The following is a 13,903-nucleotide window of genomic DNA, read 5'->3' on the forward strand; positions in this document are numbered from 1 at the left end:
GTTGTCCTTGGGTACCGCAAACACTTCACTCATACTAAGACGAAGCCCTTATTAACTCTATTTTCAACTCTCCAGCCTGTCCAGGTCTCGCTGGATGCCAGCACAGCCTTCTGGCATGTCAGCCACTCCTCCCAGCTTGGTGTCATCAGCAAACTTGCTGATAGTACACTCAATTCCCTCGTCCAAATCGTTAATTAATATATTGAATATACTTGCCCCATTGAATAATATTGCTTGAGAAAAGAATATTTGTAACTAAGCTTTATTAATTAATCAGTTTTACTTAAACCTAACTACCAGGACTTATTTTGCCAAAAGTTTTTCTTTCAACACTTATTTATAAAATATTTGTCAACAAGTGACATGGAGGTATTATACACACACAACCAAATTATGCTTCACCTACAAGATACTACATAAGCCTGGAAGAAGAACATGAATTGTGTCCTTTTTTTTAAATCAAAATAGAGATCAGTAAATACTAAATATCCTTTGGTGACTTTATAAACATAAATCCTTACTGATACGGATCATTAAGTAAAAAGATACAGTATTTCTATAAGAAGATAGTGTATGATGGCTGATAAGACTTCTTCAAGAGAACTCATCATGTTGTTATAAGACTGATTAGCTCTTGAAAATATAAAAAGCCTTTTACCTTTGTGAAAAAGCGTTCTTCCTCTGCAAGCCAAGGCAGAGATCACCCACAAGCAAATCAAATAGCTGCTCAGCTGCTCAGCTGCTCAAACTGCAAATGGATGTGAGTAGATTAACAAGTATTTTAACTTGCGTTCGTAGTGGCAAAATACTGCCTTCTTGCTTTTCACTTCTAAAGTCTATTTCTATTTCTTCAGTCTGAAAACTTCACTTGTTTCCCACACTTCCTGATTTTAAGAACATTCATAAGCAGTTGCATTAGCTGAAGAAAGAAGCTCCTCACCAGTACAAAGATGGGGCTGAAGCTCATCCTTATGCAATAAAAAGGAAAATGACTGTAGCTCCCCATTGTGTGTCTAAAACTGTGAAGACCATGAGGTTTCTTAGAGCTTTGCCAGCTTCAGCCTCCCAAGACACTTCATAAATGGCCCAGCAAAGCCTTGAACTGAGCACTAAAGTAGAAGAAATTGCAGCACCAGATCCCTTACTCTCTAATAGTGCCTAAGCTGCTGATGTATTGGCTGCAGGAGCTACTGAGGAGAGGTACATACAGATATATCATCCTTAAGTGTATTTGTACAAAAAATAGTAAGATACCTGATGACACTGCTGACAATCATTAAATTCCTGATGCAATCCATACCTTCTTCATGTCTGCAGTTGATTAGACATAGGGGATTTACTGTGTGACATTAGTTGGGATATTTCTATCATGCAAGTACTTCTTATAAAATGCCTGGAATTTCTGAAACCTCTGCCACAGCCCAAAATAAATATAAAACCAGTACGCTACATTTTGCTAAAGAAGACAAGAATTCATAGTCAAAAACAATGGTACAATCTGTTTCCATTTCAAGTATCAGCATAGTTTTCTGCAAACTAGAATGAAACAGTGTATTTAATAAGATCAGTTTCAAGCCCCTGATACAATATCAATAAATTGGAACACTTCCTTCAGTTACATTACAATAGGGAAATTCCACTTGTGTAATGTGCTTTGTACCAGCTGAAATTACTCAAGCAAGACAAGGACCTTACCAAGCTCAAACTCGGTGCTTTTAACAGCACCAGGTTATTGTCCATGTTCCATCCACTGCTTTTTGGAGCTGAACATTTCAGCTGGACATTGTTTATTTACTTCAATGCATACTACAAAACATTGATGCTCTCACTTGACCTTCTGTGCCACAAATCTATATAAGAAATTATTCCATGAACAATTTGAAGAGGGCCCTGATGCAGACCTCATAGAGCAGCTCACTCACATGAAGGCATTCTGGTTTCAAAGGGTTCCTTTGATGACAAGCTGCAGGTTCAGAGCTTGAAGCTGGAACACACACAGCATTGACAAACATGAGACTACTATCCTTTTTAATGAGCACATACACTGTTCTTTATTACTAGCTTGTCCCCATCCCTTTAAATTTATTTCAGTATCAACTGGGTTTGTCTGAAAACAGTGTCTTAGGAAACTGTCTTAGTCTTTGAGTTCTCTCCATGCTATGTCTCCTGCTTTCCCCATCCTCTCTCCTCCCATGTCTTCTTTGTTCCATAGTTTTCATGGAAATTTCCCAAGTCTCTTGTGACTCTACTAGCAGCCTTCTGCAAAAAGAAAAAGAAAAAACAATTTCTGGTGCATATTTTAGGGTCAAATTAGGTGTATCAATAGTCATTCTTAATTGCTCTGTTTTGCCTACAACACACTAGCAGTACCTTAATGCATCATTAAAATCTTCCCTAAACTAGCAATGCTCTGTTTTTTTTTTTGTTTTTTTTTTTTTTGTTTTTTTTTTTTTAATCTAGCCAAATATTCGGAGGGTTTTTTTCATTGTCTTTTAGATTTGATCTGCGGAAGTGAAACTGTTTCACTCACTAACAGATTGGGCAACAGGACATTTTTCTGAAATTTCCAGAGTCTCAGCAAAAGTTTTATTTGCTGGTTTAATTAAACTGCTGGGCTTTGTGGCAAGTTACATGTTTTAGGTCTCATTGCATTCTCATTTTCCTGCCTATTTTTTATATCACTGGTATTTTTAGTTATAATATTCCCTATTCTGGTCTAGACCTCAAGTGAACTATCAAATAAGGTTACTTTCAGTAAGACACAATAACTTTTAAGACTATACACAGTTTACCTGTTGCAGCCTTCTTTTCCATAGTATGTCCAGAGTAAGAGCCCACACTTACTCTGCAGTTTTGGTCTTTGCCAGACGTCTCAATAAAGTGAGCATTCCTAACATTTGCTACCCAATTATGTTGCTTTTCTGGCAGGACTTTGATAGATTTTGAAACAGAGGACAGGAATATTCCCAAGTATTTCAGACACTATTACATAGTTTATGTATTCTGTACCCTGGGCAAGCCCTGCTGTAGAGGAAAAGCCTTACCCCTGTTTCTCTGGCTAATTTCAAAGAACATACATGTAGCAATAAACTGCATTTTATAGGATCACAGTAATAATGCAATTAATGTCCAGACTTTTTCCTCTGAAGACAAAGAAGTCTCCATTCTAAACCAGCAGGATTTTAGCTTTCATTTTGTTATTAGAAATAAAATCCTCTATGATTCAGACAACTAATCTCACTATTAGTTCAGAAAAGTGTCTGTCTAGTTAGATGTTTATTTAAGATAACTTTTTTTTTATTTGAGTGAAAATGATTTAACAGTGAAAATCTAAGGCTATTAAAGTTATAAGCTTCAAAAACTAAGGCAAAGCACGCCTCAAAAATACATTTTAGTATTACTTAAACCCTGACCATGATATATTTCTAATTCTCTAGTGAAGTTCAAATTAGACATGGGAAAGTGCTTTTTCTTGGAAAACTGACTTTGTTTTCTTCTTAAAATAGTCTAACAAAATGCAATTTACCTGATTGTTCTCTGCTGATAGAGGTTCTATGTGCAGCACTGAGGATCAAGTGCTTGCACAGGATAGTGCTGGGAAGCGAGTTAACCTCTGAGTCCTGAAGGTCTGGAGTAAAGAGAAATGAGGTCTCCTGGGGAAGAGATGTGGCATTGCAGGAAGAAGAAAACAGGAAGGTCAGGGGCTGGAGAGTGTGAAATGAAAGCAGAGGCAGGAGCCACTCTGAACACTGCAGCTTAATCTCACCCGAGGCTGGCAGCGTGCTCAGGGCCATGTTTCACGGGGGAAAAGGACAGGACTGCCACAGCCACAGAGTGGGGGCAGCTTTTTGGCTAGGTACCTGCAAAGCGGGCACAGGGACTCGGCAAACCGGCTAGGGCAGGACTGGGGCCTGCAGAGCTCCGGCAGCCAGCCAGCTGTGTTGAGGGCAGTGGGACACAGAAATTAAGCCAAGCAATTTTTTTTTCCTGTTTTTAGGGAGGCGGATGAGTTTATGACGGAATAGGAAGGGCAGATTTACTGAAGAATGGAAGGGGGAAACATGAGAGGTTTTAGATTTATTTTAGGAAAGGTACATTTATTTCAAGAAAATGATACAATATCCAAGACAAAATGTCAAGGAAGGAGCTGGGTACACAAGGCGGCAGGGGAAAGCCGTGAATGATTTGCAAGACCGGTAACTAAAACTAACACGGATTAAGCCTTTTGACTGGAGAGATGGGGGGGGGAGAAGAGGGAAGCCAAGCCCAGAGCCCGGTGTGATGGGCTGCAATGGAGCCAGGCAGCAGCACTGCCAGAGCCAGGGTTTCTCTGGGGACACCTCATTGTCAACCAGCAGCACCGTCCAGGGACAGTCAGACGAGAAGCACTGACAAACATGCCCTTCTGCCTACGGGGTTTTAAACACAGAACCGGTTAGTGTAGAGTGATGAAGTCAATATAAGTCATGTCCTTGGAAAAAAAAAAAAAAAGGAAACCCACTGCTTGCCTGGGTAAAACAGCAAAGGCCCAATTCAGCAGATCACTCCTCCACCTCCTGCCCTGCTCTGATCCTGTTGGCATGTTCTCCAAGTCCAGCAAAAGGAAGAGGACACTGTCAACCTCTAAAACCCACCATATTCCTCCTTAGGAAAACCTTCTTCCTTCAAGTTATTTTGAGATCTCACTGAGCTGTGGAGCAGAAAAGGCAATGCAGCGACCCTCACTCTCTGGTATCATAAGCATCAACCACAGTTTGACCTCCGCATTTTGCCTCTGCTGCCATGCTCTTTGGATCAGAAAAAACCCCAATCTGTTAGACCTTGTCCTCAGAGCTGGTGAGTCAAAAAATGCATCAGCCATACGTGCCTCCCCACACTGAAAACATACACCTTAAAAAAAATGACAGTAAGGACAAGATGCCCCTGACTTAATCTAGGAAGCATTTCAGCATTTCACTATGTCAGCCACATTACAGATTTCAAAAAAAAATCACAATAGCCTTTGTCACTAGGTTTTAAAGATTTTTATAGATAAACAAAGCACACATTTTATCGTCAATTTCCTGGGTAAATTAAAGTGTGCAGAGAAGCAGCAGTCCACAGAACAAGAGGCAACATGGAGGGCTCCATGCCTGAATTTACTGCCAGATTAACAACTCTGTATGTCTGCAGTCACCCCTCTGCTATGCCAACCCAATATGGAAATTGAAGATTTAAGTATTTGCCAAATATGCATTCAGCCATATGTTGAAACGAAAGAATAAATACAGTTGCAATGTAACAGCATACGCAAGGATTTCATACCAAGTAGATAATAGATTTGTAAAAGGTGAAGGTCAGAATAAAATACACAATTTTGGGGAAGCAGAAAGGATGTAAGAACAGGGAGTTAATATCTGGCATATTTAATTTAAAAAACAAACCAGACAAACAAACAAAAACCAACCCCAAACCTATAGTAAAAGCAGTCATTTAACCATGTTTCGCAACATATCTCCTAGACAGTAAACAATTACATCACCGCAGCTACAAGAAATTCAGAAAAACATCTAACAAAATTTTTGGTAAGTTGGTTAAAATTGCAGTTATATGACTTCAATTAAACTAGCAGAAAATGAATGACTCCAGTGATCACTTTTTTAAATAAAACATATTTCTAGTCCTCATATACAGCCAGTGAATTTGGACTTGAGAAATGTAACTTAATACAATGGCTATAGTGAACTAAGTAAAAACGTCTTATGGTTTTCTAGTCACATTAGTCATGTGTATAATTCAGATGAGCGTTACAGTTTCAATTTTAAACAGGTTGTTAGCGGAAAAGAACTGCCTAACCAACTCCTTATGAGTTACATAAAATGTAATTTGGGTAGTACCTTTAAATTCTTACGTGTATTGCTTTAAAAACATTTCTGTAGTTTTCTGAGCCTTTATCCTATGGAACAGAGATTTGGTGGTACCAGATCCACATCTACATCTGTAAGAAGCTGACTCATTAAATTCCATTTCCCCATAATGCTGGCAAAGACGGGGGAGTATGCACAGCATCTGTCACTATACCTTTCTCCCTTTCTTGTGTGCATACAGATCACTGTCTAGGAATGTAGGAAAGCCATGTAAAAGGTGTGATGGCCAGGATTAGACTTTGTCAACAACCTTCCTTCATCAGGCTGCTCTAGCAGCAACAGCATCAGGCGCCCTGCCCTGGGTGCAGACAAGGAAAATGTGCCCTCTACACCTACTTGAGTCCTGGTATTTGCTGGCTCTGGCAGCTGCCCATAGCAAATATATTTTTACCTGGAAGAACCAGGATTCCCAGAAGCACTTGGAGGCACAGTCCGCGCAGGACACTCCCTGGTCTCATGTGGCGTGCAGACATGAATGAACACGAGCTCAGTGCACGAGACAACAGCAAAAGTGGGGAAATGTTCACTCTGTAGCACAATACGTCACTATAGTGATCTTACGAGTGCAGCCTTTCCTGAAGTCTATACCGATTACTTCAACACAGGCAGGAGTTCAGATTGCAATAACTGGCAACACCTTACACTGCTGCACTTCAAGCAATTGAATGGAAAGAGGATGAGTTCATGATTTTTCAAATTCACAGCACAGCCATTGGACTTCTAATGAAGATGCACCCTGTAAACACAGAGACTGGACAGGAGCTGGTGAACACTTGTACGCCTCCAGGCTTGGCAGGGCACCAACACCTGAATAGGGATGGAGCAAGCGAGACCTAAACACAGACAGGGAAAGGTAGAAAACACATTTTTGAACAAGGGGAGAGAGCTTGTGGATAAATGCTGCTGACAGAAACCCAGTATTTGAACAACAGACCTGTTGACTATTTGATTCTTCCTGTGCTAGCAGAGATGAGACTCTGAAAACAGACTGTAGTGTCAAGTAGCAGATCCCTTCAGCTTCTCTTCTCAATATGAAGAAAAAATGGCTCCAGCTGTTTTAATTAAAAAGAGTCACAACAGTTATCGAGTCTGAAGTTTCTCAGAAGAAAGCAGTGAAATTCATCTGTCAAAATCAACTGCATCTCTAACTCCAGTGGGCTCTCTGCTGTACTTAGGAGGCATAAAATATTATGCTTAGAAAGATGACACAGCCATATGACCACCTATTAAAGACCTTTCTCTCTTATTGTCTTTATTCCACTCTCTCAAACTCCCTTTAAGGATAAAAGTCCCAGGATCTAGCGCTGGAGCAGGAGGTGGCTTTGGCAGGGCTCTCCTGGGGTGGGAGTGGGACAGAGTGCTGGGGGTCTAGGCCAGGAAATGCCCCTCAGCCAAGCGATGCAGTAACACAGCTGGATTAGAGGCAAAGAGACAGCACTGGCTAAACCTCTGAAATCATTGATACACGCTACCTGCTTCTTGTTCAAATACACAAGTATTAGTCCTGAGCAAGACCACCATGGTGGCAGAAGGAGGCTTGAAATGGTGAAAGAGGAACACAAATACCTCCTTCACAGAAAGTACAACCAACATCCAGAGCAGCATCAGGTCTCACAGGCTGGTTGCCCAACATGTACAACAAACTAAGGGCAAAATATGGCACCAAAATAAATTTGCGGTAATTTTTTTTTTTTTTTTTACCTGGACAGGCAGCTACTTTTGTAAAACTCTTGCGACACCAGGACAAGAAAAACTGTGTTTCAAATGACGCCAGAGCATTAAACAAGCTAACATGAAAATGCTGAGGCAAATGGCATTGGCCATCTCTAGAGACACCTTTTTTTGCACACAAACTAACAAATGTAATATTGGAGAAATGTACAAGCATCCTGAAAACAAACTGGGTTTGAGGTTTCTAGACTGTAATTAGCAGGACAGCTGTTGTTCCGTGAATTTGCTTGAGTGCTGTCTCTACTACAGCTTCCCAATGCCCTCACGCCACAGCACAGCTCATCCATCACCCCATGGATTCCCTTAGCTTAAAGCAAAGAACCCCTTAACCCTACTCCAAAGCTACACATGTGCTTATTAACCAGGTCTTCATCATCATTAGGAAAGGATCTATCAAATTTAGTTAAAATCAATCAAAAGGTTAAAAACTGGGGAGTCTGGGGAAGGCGGCAGCTGCCAGACACTGCTGCAGGCAAACTGCACATTTGCACAAGCTCAGTGCCCCCAACACCCTGCCTGCCATTAGGAAGGGTAACTTCTTAACATCAGAAATCCTCACCTAATCACAGCAGCCCCAGCTCCACTGAAGGAAAGGGAGTTTATCAGTTCAAACCAGCTTAGGAAATACCTCTGAAGACATCTTTATTTCCAGAAAAAAAAGAAATAAAGAGCAATAATCATCTGAAACTTTCATCTTTCTTCACACAAACAATTTCTGGGGAAAAACTTTCAGTTCTTCATTTTTTAAGCACATAAGCCATAAAGTAGCTCATCAGAGATCTTGCCAATCAGTGGCTTATGTAAGCTTGAAGAGTTCAATGAAAAAAATACTGGTTTTCTTTCTTTAGTGCTTCATTAAATTTTAGCATTTACCAGGAGAAAAGGCCAATTTGGATAACACTAGTCAACATGGCCACTAGCTGGTGAATTTTTCTGAGATGAGCTACTGGCAAAGCAAGCAACTGTAAGAGTATAGTTGACAGGGAGAAGTTGATACAGGTGCACTAAAGAAAACACCTCTGGTCACTGAGGTCTGGACATATCTATGACCACTGCTGGTACCAACAGGTGCACAAGCCAGTGCTGATCCTTAAGTGAAGAGGGAGAGGAGAGGAGAGGAGAGGAGAGGAGAGGAGAGGAGAGGAGAGGAGAGGAGAGGAGAGGAGAGGAGAGGAGAGGAGAGGAGAGGAGGGGAGAGGAGGGGAGAGGAGGGGAGAGGAGGGGAGAGGAGGGGAGAGGAGGGGAGAGGAGGGGAGAGGAGGGGAGAGGAGGGGAGAGGAGGGGAGAGGAGGGGAGAGGAGGGGAGAGGAGGGGAGAGGAGGGGAGAGGAGGGGAGAGGAGGGGAGAGGAGGGGAGAGGAGGGGAGAGGAGGGGAGAGGAGAGGAGAGGAGAGGAGAGGAGAGGAGAGGAGAGGAGAGGAGAGGAGAGGAGAGGAGAGGAGAGGAGAGGAGAGGAGAGGAGAGGAGAGGAGAGGAGAGGAGAGGAGAGGAGAGGAGAGGAGAGGAGAGGAGAGGAGAGGAGAGGAGAGGAGAGGAGAGGAGAGGAGAGGATTCAGTTTTCTGCACAGGGTGGCTGTGGAAAAGCCACTTGGAGCAAGACCCATCTTGTTGAAATGTAACCATATAAAAGCCAGCGTTTGCTCAGAATTTTCTGCCTGCGCTTCCTCCCTGGAGAAGGTGGGGAGGGAATGGCACTGCCAGCCAGTGCCCCCTTCCCGTCACCCTGGTGTGGAAGTCAGGCAGAGAGACACGACAGGTATCGAAAGCAAAGTATTCAGACAAACTTGAAGCTATCCACTTTTTTGGTCTTGTACTTTCCAGGTCTAACTGAATCGTTACAGCTCCAAACAGTGTTTTAAAACTACACTAGTTCACAATCTGGCCCTATGTTTTTAAGGTACTGCTCTTTTGAAACATATACACGGGATTTTACATTAATTAAATGTTTTTATCCCACTCTCCAGTGATGCAACACCAAATTATTTCAGTTCAGTCTGGCCTTCCTGTGAAGTCAAAAAATGAAACAGAAATAAAACCTACCAAAAGTCTGAAGTTTCGAAGATTGTGTAAAACTACTTCAGATTGTACTACTGTTACGTGTGTTTGTAGGGAACGTGTAACTGTTATGGTGTCTGAAAATCTAGAAAAACACTAGAAAGAAAAAAAAGCAGCTGCCAGTACAGAAACTATCAGCTCAATTAAAAAAAAAAAAAAAAAGCTAACTCTGGAGATTCAGAAAATGTAAATGCTAACACATTAAGTAACTGATTTACTTAGAAATAAAAGCAAAAACTGCTGGAAAAAAAAAAAAATGAAGCAAGAAAACACATTGCACTGCTTGAAAGAAAATATAACCATCTTAAACTATCATTTCAACGATTTTTCAATGAATTCAATGCATTTGGTCCTAAGCCAATCACCATTAAATGGTTTGGGAAGGAGGTTATATTGAAAGTACAGAATGATATTTAAACTATAATAATTCTTCAAGTCCTACATGGAATTATCAAAATGCTAATTAACAGGCATAAATTGTATCCACCGGCCATGTCCAAGGGTCACAGTGATATTATGATGAAGTGCTATTAGATCATCACTGAAAAAAAACCTGCTTGAATAGTGTAATAATATCTTCCTTTCACAGAATCAGTGGACCATGGCAGAAGGAGCAGCAGTGTTTATCACTACAGGATACAAACTTCATATTCCAGAATTCATATTTCAGAATGCTCACTTCAGCTTGAAGATCATATCACAACAGCTGTAAGATTAGTTATACTCTGGTAAACGCAGAGAAAGTTGCATGATGGACCATGGCTTTAAGACTCCAAGTACACAGTAAAAAAATTCTGCATGTGCATATAGATAAGCCAGTTAGAGATGGCTTATCCCCTGTCAAATGTATTTGGTAGACTAGTCTGATACTAAATTTATCAGGGACCAAAAGGATGTTAAACCATGTCTCCACAGTTCAAAATACAATGGTCACTCCAAACACATCTATGGAGTTGATTTTAAACAAAACTCATTAATTCAATTCTTACACAATTTGCACACCTGTTGCTTTGCTGTCCTTTTTGTCAGATTTTATGTGCATCATAAGGTATAAAATCCACATTAACCAATCTACTACAGATACAGTTTATGAAAGGCCCTATCCCCCATGGTTATCTACAGGTTAGATGTGATGACCCAGAAGTCCTCCCTCAGCCTTAAGTTCCTGCAGAACACTGGTGCAACAAGAAGAGCTGAACACAACAGCTGGCCAGAACAGAGGGCATCAGCAAAGGCTCTGACATTTCCCAGCTGACAAAACAGCATTTCACCACAGGTTGTACAGCAAACACAGGCTACTACCAGAGGAAATCAAATATTTGAACAAGCAGAGAGTGGTGTGTTTCAATCATGCAAGAAGGAAAACTCAGTGAATAAGAATTATACAATGCCACCATGAACTCACTCTTAAGAGACAAAAATCAGTTTATTCTGAATGGAATGGAGTCAACAAACACAGAAACCTCCTTTTTTGTCTTTTTAACTGAAGCTGAAGGGAGCACAGACAATTTTCCAAGAGTCATAAAAGAAAGATTAAAAACACTAAGGAAACAAATATGCCTGGGTTATTGTGTAGAAAATTCCTCTTCATTTTACTTTTAAAAGAGCAAAAATTAAACCATATGCACTTTGTTTTCAGTCACAGACTGATATTCCAGTCATTCCGAGGCTGGAAAAATGAGAGATAAGAGGTTTAAATAATGCAAAATAAAGGAAAAGGAATTCACACAGATGTCTGGTGTTCTCCACTGCAGTATGAAAGTGGCTAATCATATAACAGAGCTTGTCTACAAAGAGCTCTTCAGGAAACACCGAGATCATTCAAGTGCACAAATCCTTGTGTTTATTATTTAAGCTCTGCCAGAGCTTAGAGCAGAAGCAGCAGCTGACTTTAGTTTTTAAGGAATACATGGGCGCTTTCCCCGTGACCACAGGTTACAGTTCTGGAAAGAGGGAATGACAAGGTACAATAGGTTCCATCTGATGAAGGGGGAAAAGCACCCTTGCGTACCAGCTTTACACTCTAAGAAGTCTGTTTTGAACTAGTTTTGAGTAGTACAGTGACAAAAGCCCATATGGAAGTAAAATGAGCAAAAAAGTTAGATCAAGCAGTAAGACTGTAATTCGCAGTCTGCAGACCAGAAATCACACTAGGCCACATCAGATTGGGAACCACAGGACATGAGGCCAAACTGAGAGCCTGGGTGCCTGGAGGACACAGGCAGATGACTGTGCAACCATAGCTCCCTCTTGCACATACACCATCCCTATCTTACCTTGTGGACCTTCTCTCCCACCAGACAAACCCAGTGTAGGCATACATAGACCATGCCTTTCTACAGCACCATGCTGTCTGCAGCCCACTTCTACCCACAAATCAGGCCAAGTTTACGAGTGGAAGAAACTGGCCTTTCAGATCCCACACAGGTGGCTATCCAAATCAGGAGGCAGTAGGCTGAGCAAGTCCATAGCACCACTGGAACAGACATATCCAGGCTAGAATCTGCGTTTTCCTCTTTCTCTCCTTCTTTATTTACATTTAGCATTGATGTCATGGGGATTTAGTTCAACTCGTATTACTACCAAGCAGAAACTCTGAAGGAGGGAGACCAGAAAGTCCAGGGTTGACAGTATGTGTGCTGGAATATCAGTTTCAGAAGAGTCCAGCTGATCGACAGACCAAATTCCAGAACCCAGTCACCTTATGACCCTGCTGATTACAAAGAATTATTTGAAGAAGTGACCCCTGGAAACAGAAGGCTGCTGAACCTATTGAAGCAGAATACTACAGTGTGCAAGGCCTCGGTGACAAATGTTGCTTGATGAGACATATGAGCCCACAGCATTTGACAGGTCGCCATGGTTAAGCCAAACTTGATGGAAGTGTATCTTTGTAGTGATGAGACTCAAGCTCACGCTTCCTGTCTCCTGGATTTCCTTTGCCAGGCTGCTAGAATGTCAGCTGTCACAGTCCAAAGCAGAGCCCAAGTACACAACAGCATAAAAGCAGCCTAATCAGGAAATCAGCCCTCAAATGCAAAGCTGAGAACACATCAGTTTGATAGCACAGATATATCTACATAAAGCCTTTGACAAGGTCCCCCACAGCATCCTTCTCTCTAAATTGGAAAGGTACAGATTCGATCTGTGGACTGTTTGGTGGATGAGGAACTGGCTGGATGGTCACACCCAGAGAGGAGTGGTCGATGGCACAATGTCTGGATGGACACCAGTGACAAGTGATGCCCCTCAGGGGTCTATATTGGGACCAGTACTATCTAATGTCTTCATCAATGCCACAAAAATGAGCAGGGGGATGTGATACCTCTTCTATGAAGACTGGCTGAGAGAGTTTGGGTTGTTCAGCCTGGAGAAGAGAAGGCTCCAGGGAGACCTTATTGCAGCCTTTCAGTACTTAATAAGGGCCTATAAGACAGATGGTGACAGACTTTTTAGTACAGCCTGTTATGACAGGACAAGTGGTAATAGTTCTAAACCATTAAAGAGGGGAGATTAAACTTTTATGATGAGGGTCATGAGACACTGCAAGAGGTTGCTCGGAGAGGTTGTGGATTCCCCATCCCTGGAGACATTCAAGGTCAGTCTGGATGGGGCTCTGACCAACCTGATCTAGTTGACGATGTCCCTGTTCATTGCAGGGGGGTTGGACTAGATGAGCTCTGAAGGTCCCTTCCAACTCAAACCATTCTATGATTCTATAAATATCAGAAGGCTACCTGTGACTTCATGAAGCTTTATCTTCATTAACAGTGAGAAGCTCATTAAGGCAAAATGAAAGGAGTGACTTCCTTTTAAGGTATCTAGACATTATATCTTATGCTGATAATAGTGACCACGCAGGCTCAAGGCACTTTCTAGAACATTGATGGATGTGTTGCTTTTCGGTGACATCCGTGATTAAAGGAGGAGTTTAACAGACAAACTTGCAAAATACTTATACTAAGTATGAATATTTGTGCTCAGAGGAATGGATAAAATAGAAAATACAGTTTAGACAACATACAAAATGTCCTGGAAAGGTAATGCATCAAAAATATTTTAAAATTAAATATTTACCCAGATCTTTAATGAGTGATAATGCTTCCCATGATATAAATGCTCCACCACCGTCATCCATAGCTCCCTGCCCAACGTCCCAGCTGTCCAGATGTCCGCTAACCAATACAATCTGGAAAAGCAATTACGAGAAAA

At 41.4% G+C, this 13,903-nt stretch overlaps 1 protein-coding gene across 1 annotated transcript in view; it reads right to left on the reverse strand.

The window, feature by feature from the left end:
- Positions 1 to 13,903, reverse strand: part of CPQ (carboxypeptidase Q) — a 159,277-nt gene that overhangs the window by 45,808 nt on the left and 99,566 nt on the right. The window contains exon 5 of the mRNA XM_065831608.2: positions 13,769 to 13,880. Within this exon, the coding sequence (XP_065687680.1) occupies positions 13,769 to 13,880 (112 nt within the window). The remainder of the gene's footprint in view (positions 1 to 13,768; positions 13,881 to 13,903) is intronic.

The sequence above is a fragment of the Patagioenas fasciata genome, chromosome 2 (assembly GCF_037038585.1).
Source record: "Patagioenas fasciata isolate bPatFas1 chromosome 2, bPatFas1.hap1, whole genome shotgun sequence".
Taxonomy (NCBI): domain Eukaryota; kingdom Metazoa; phylum Chordata; class Aves; order Columbiformes; family Columbidae; genus Patagioenas; species Patagioenas fasciata.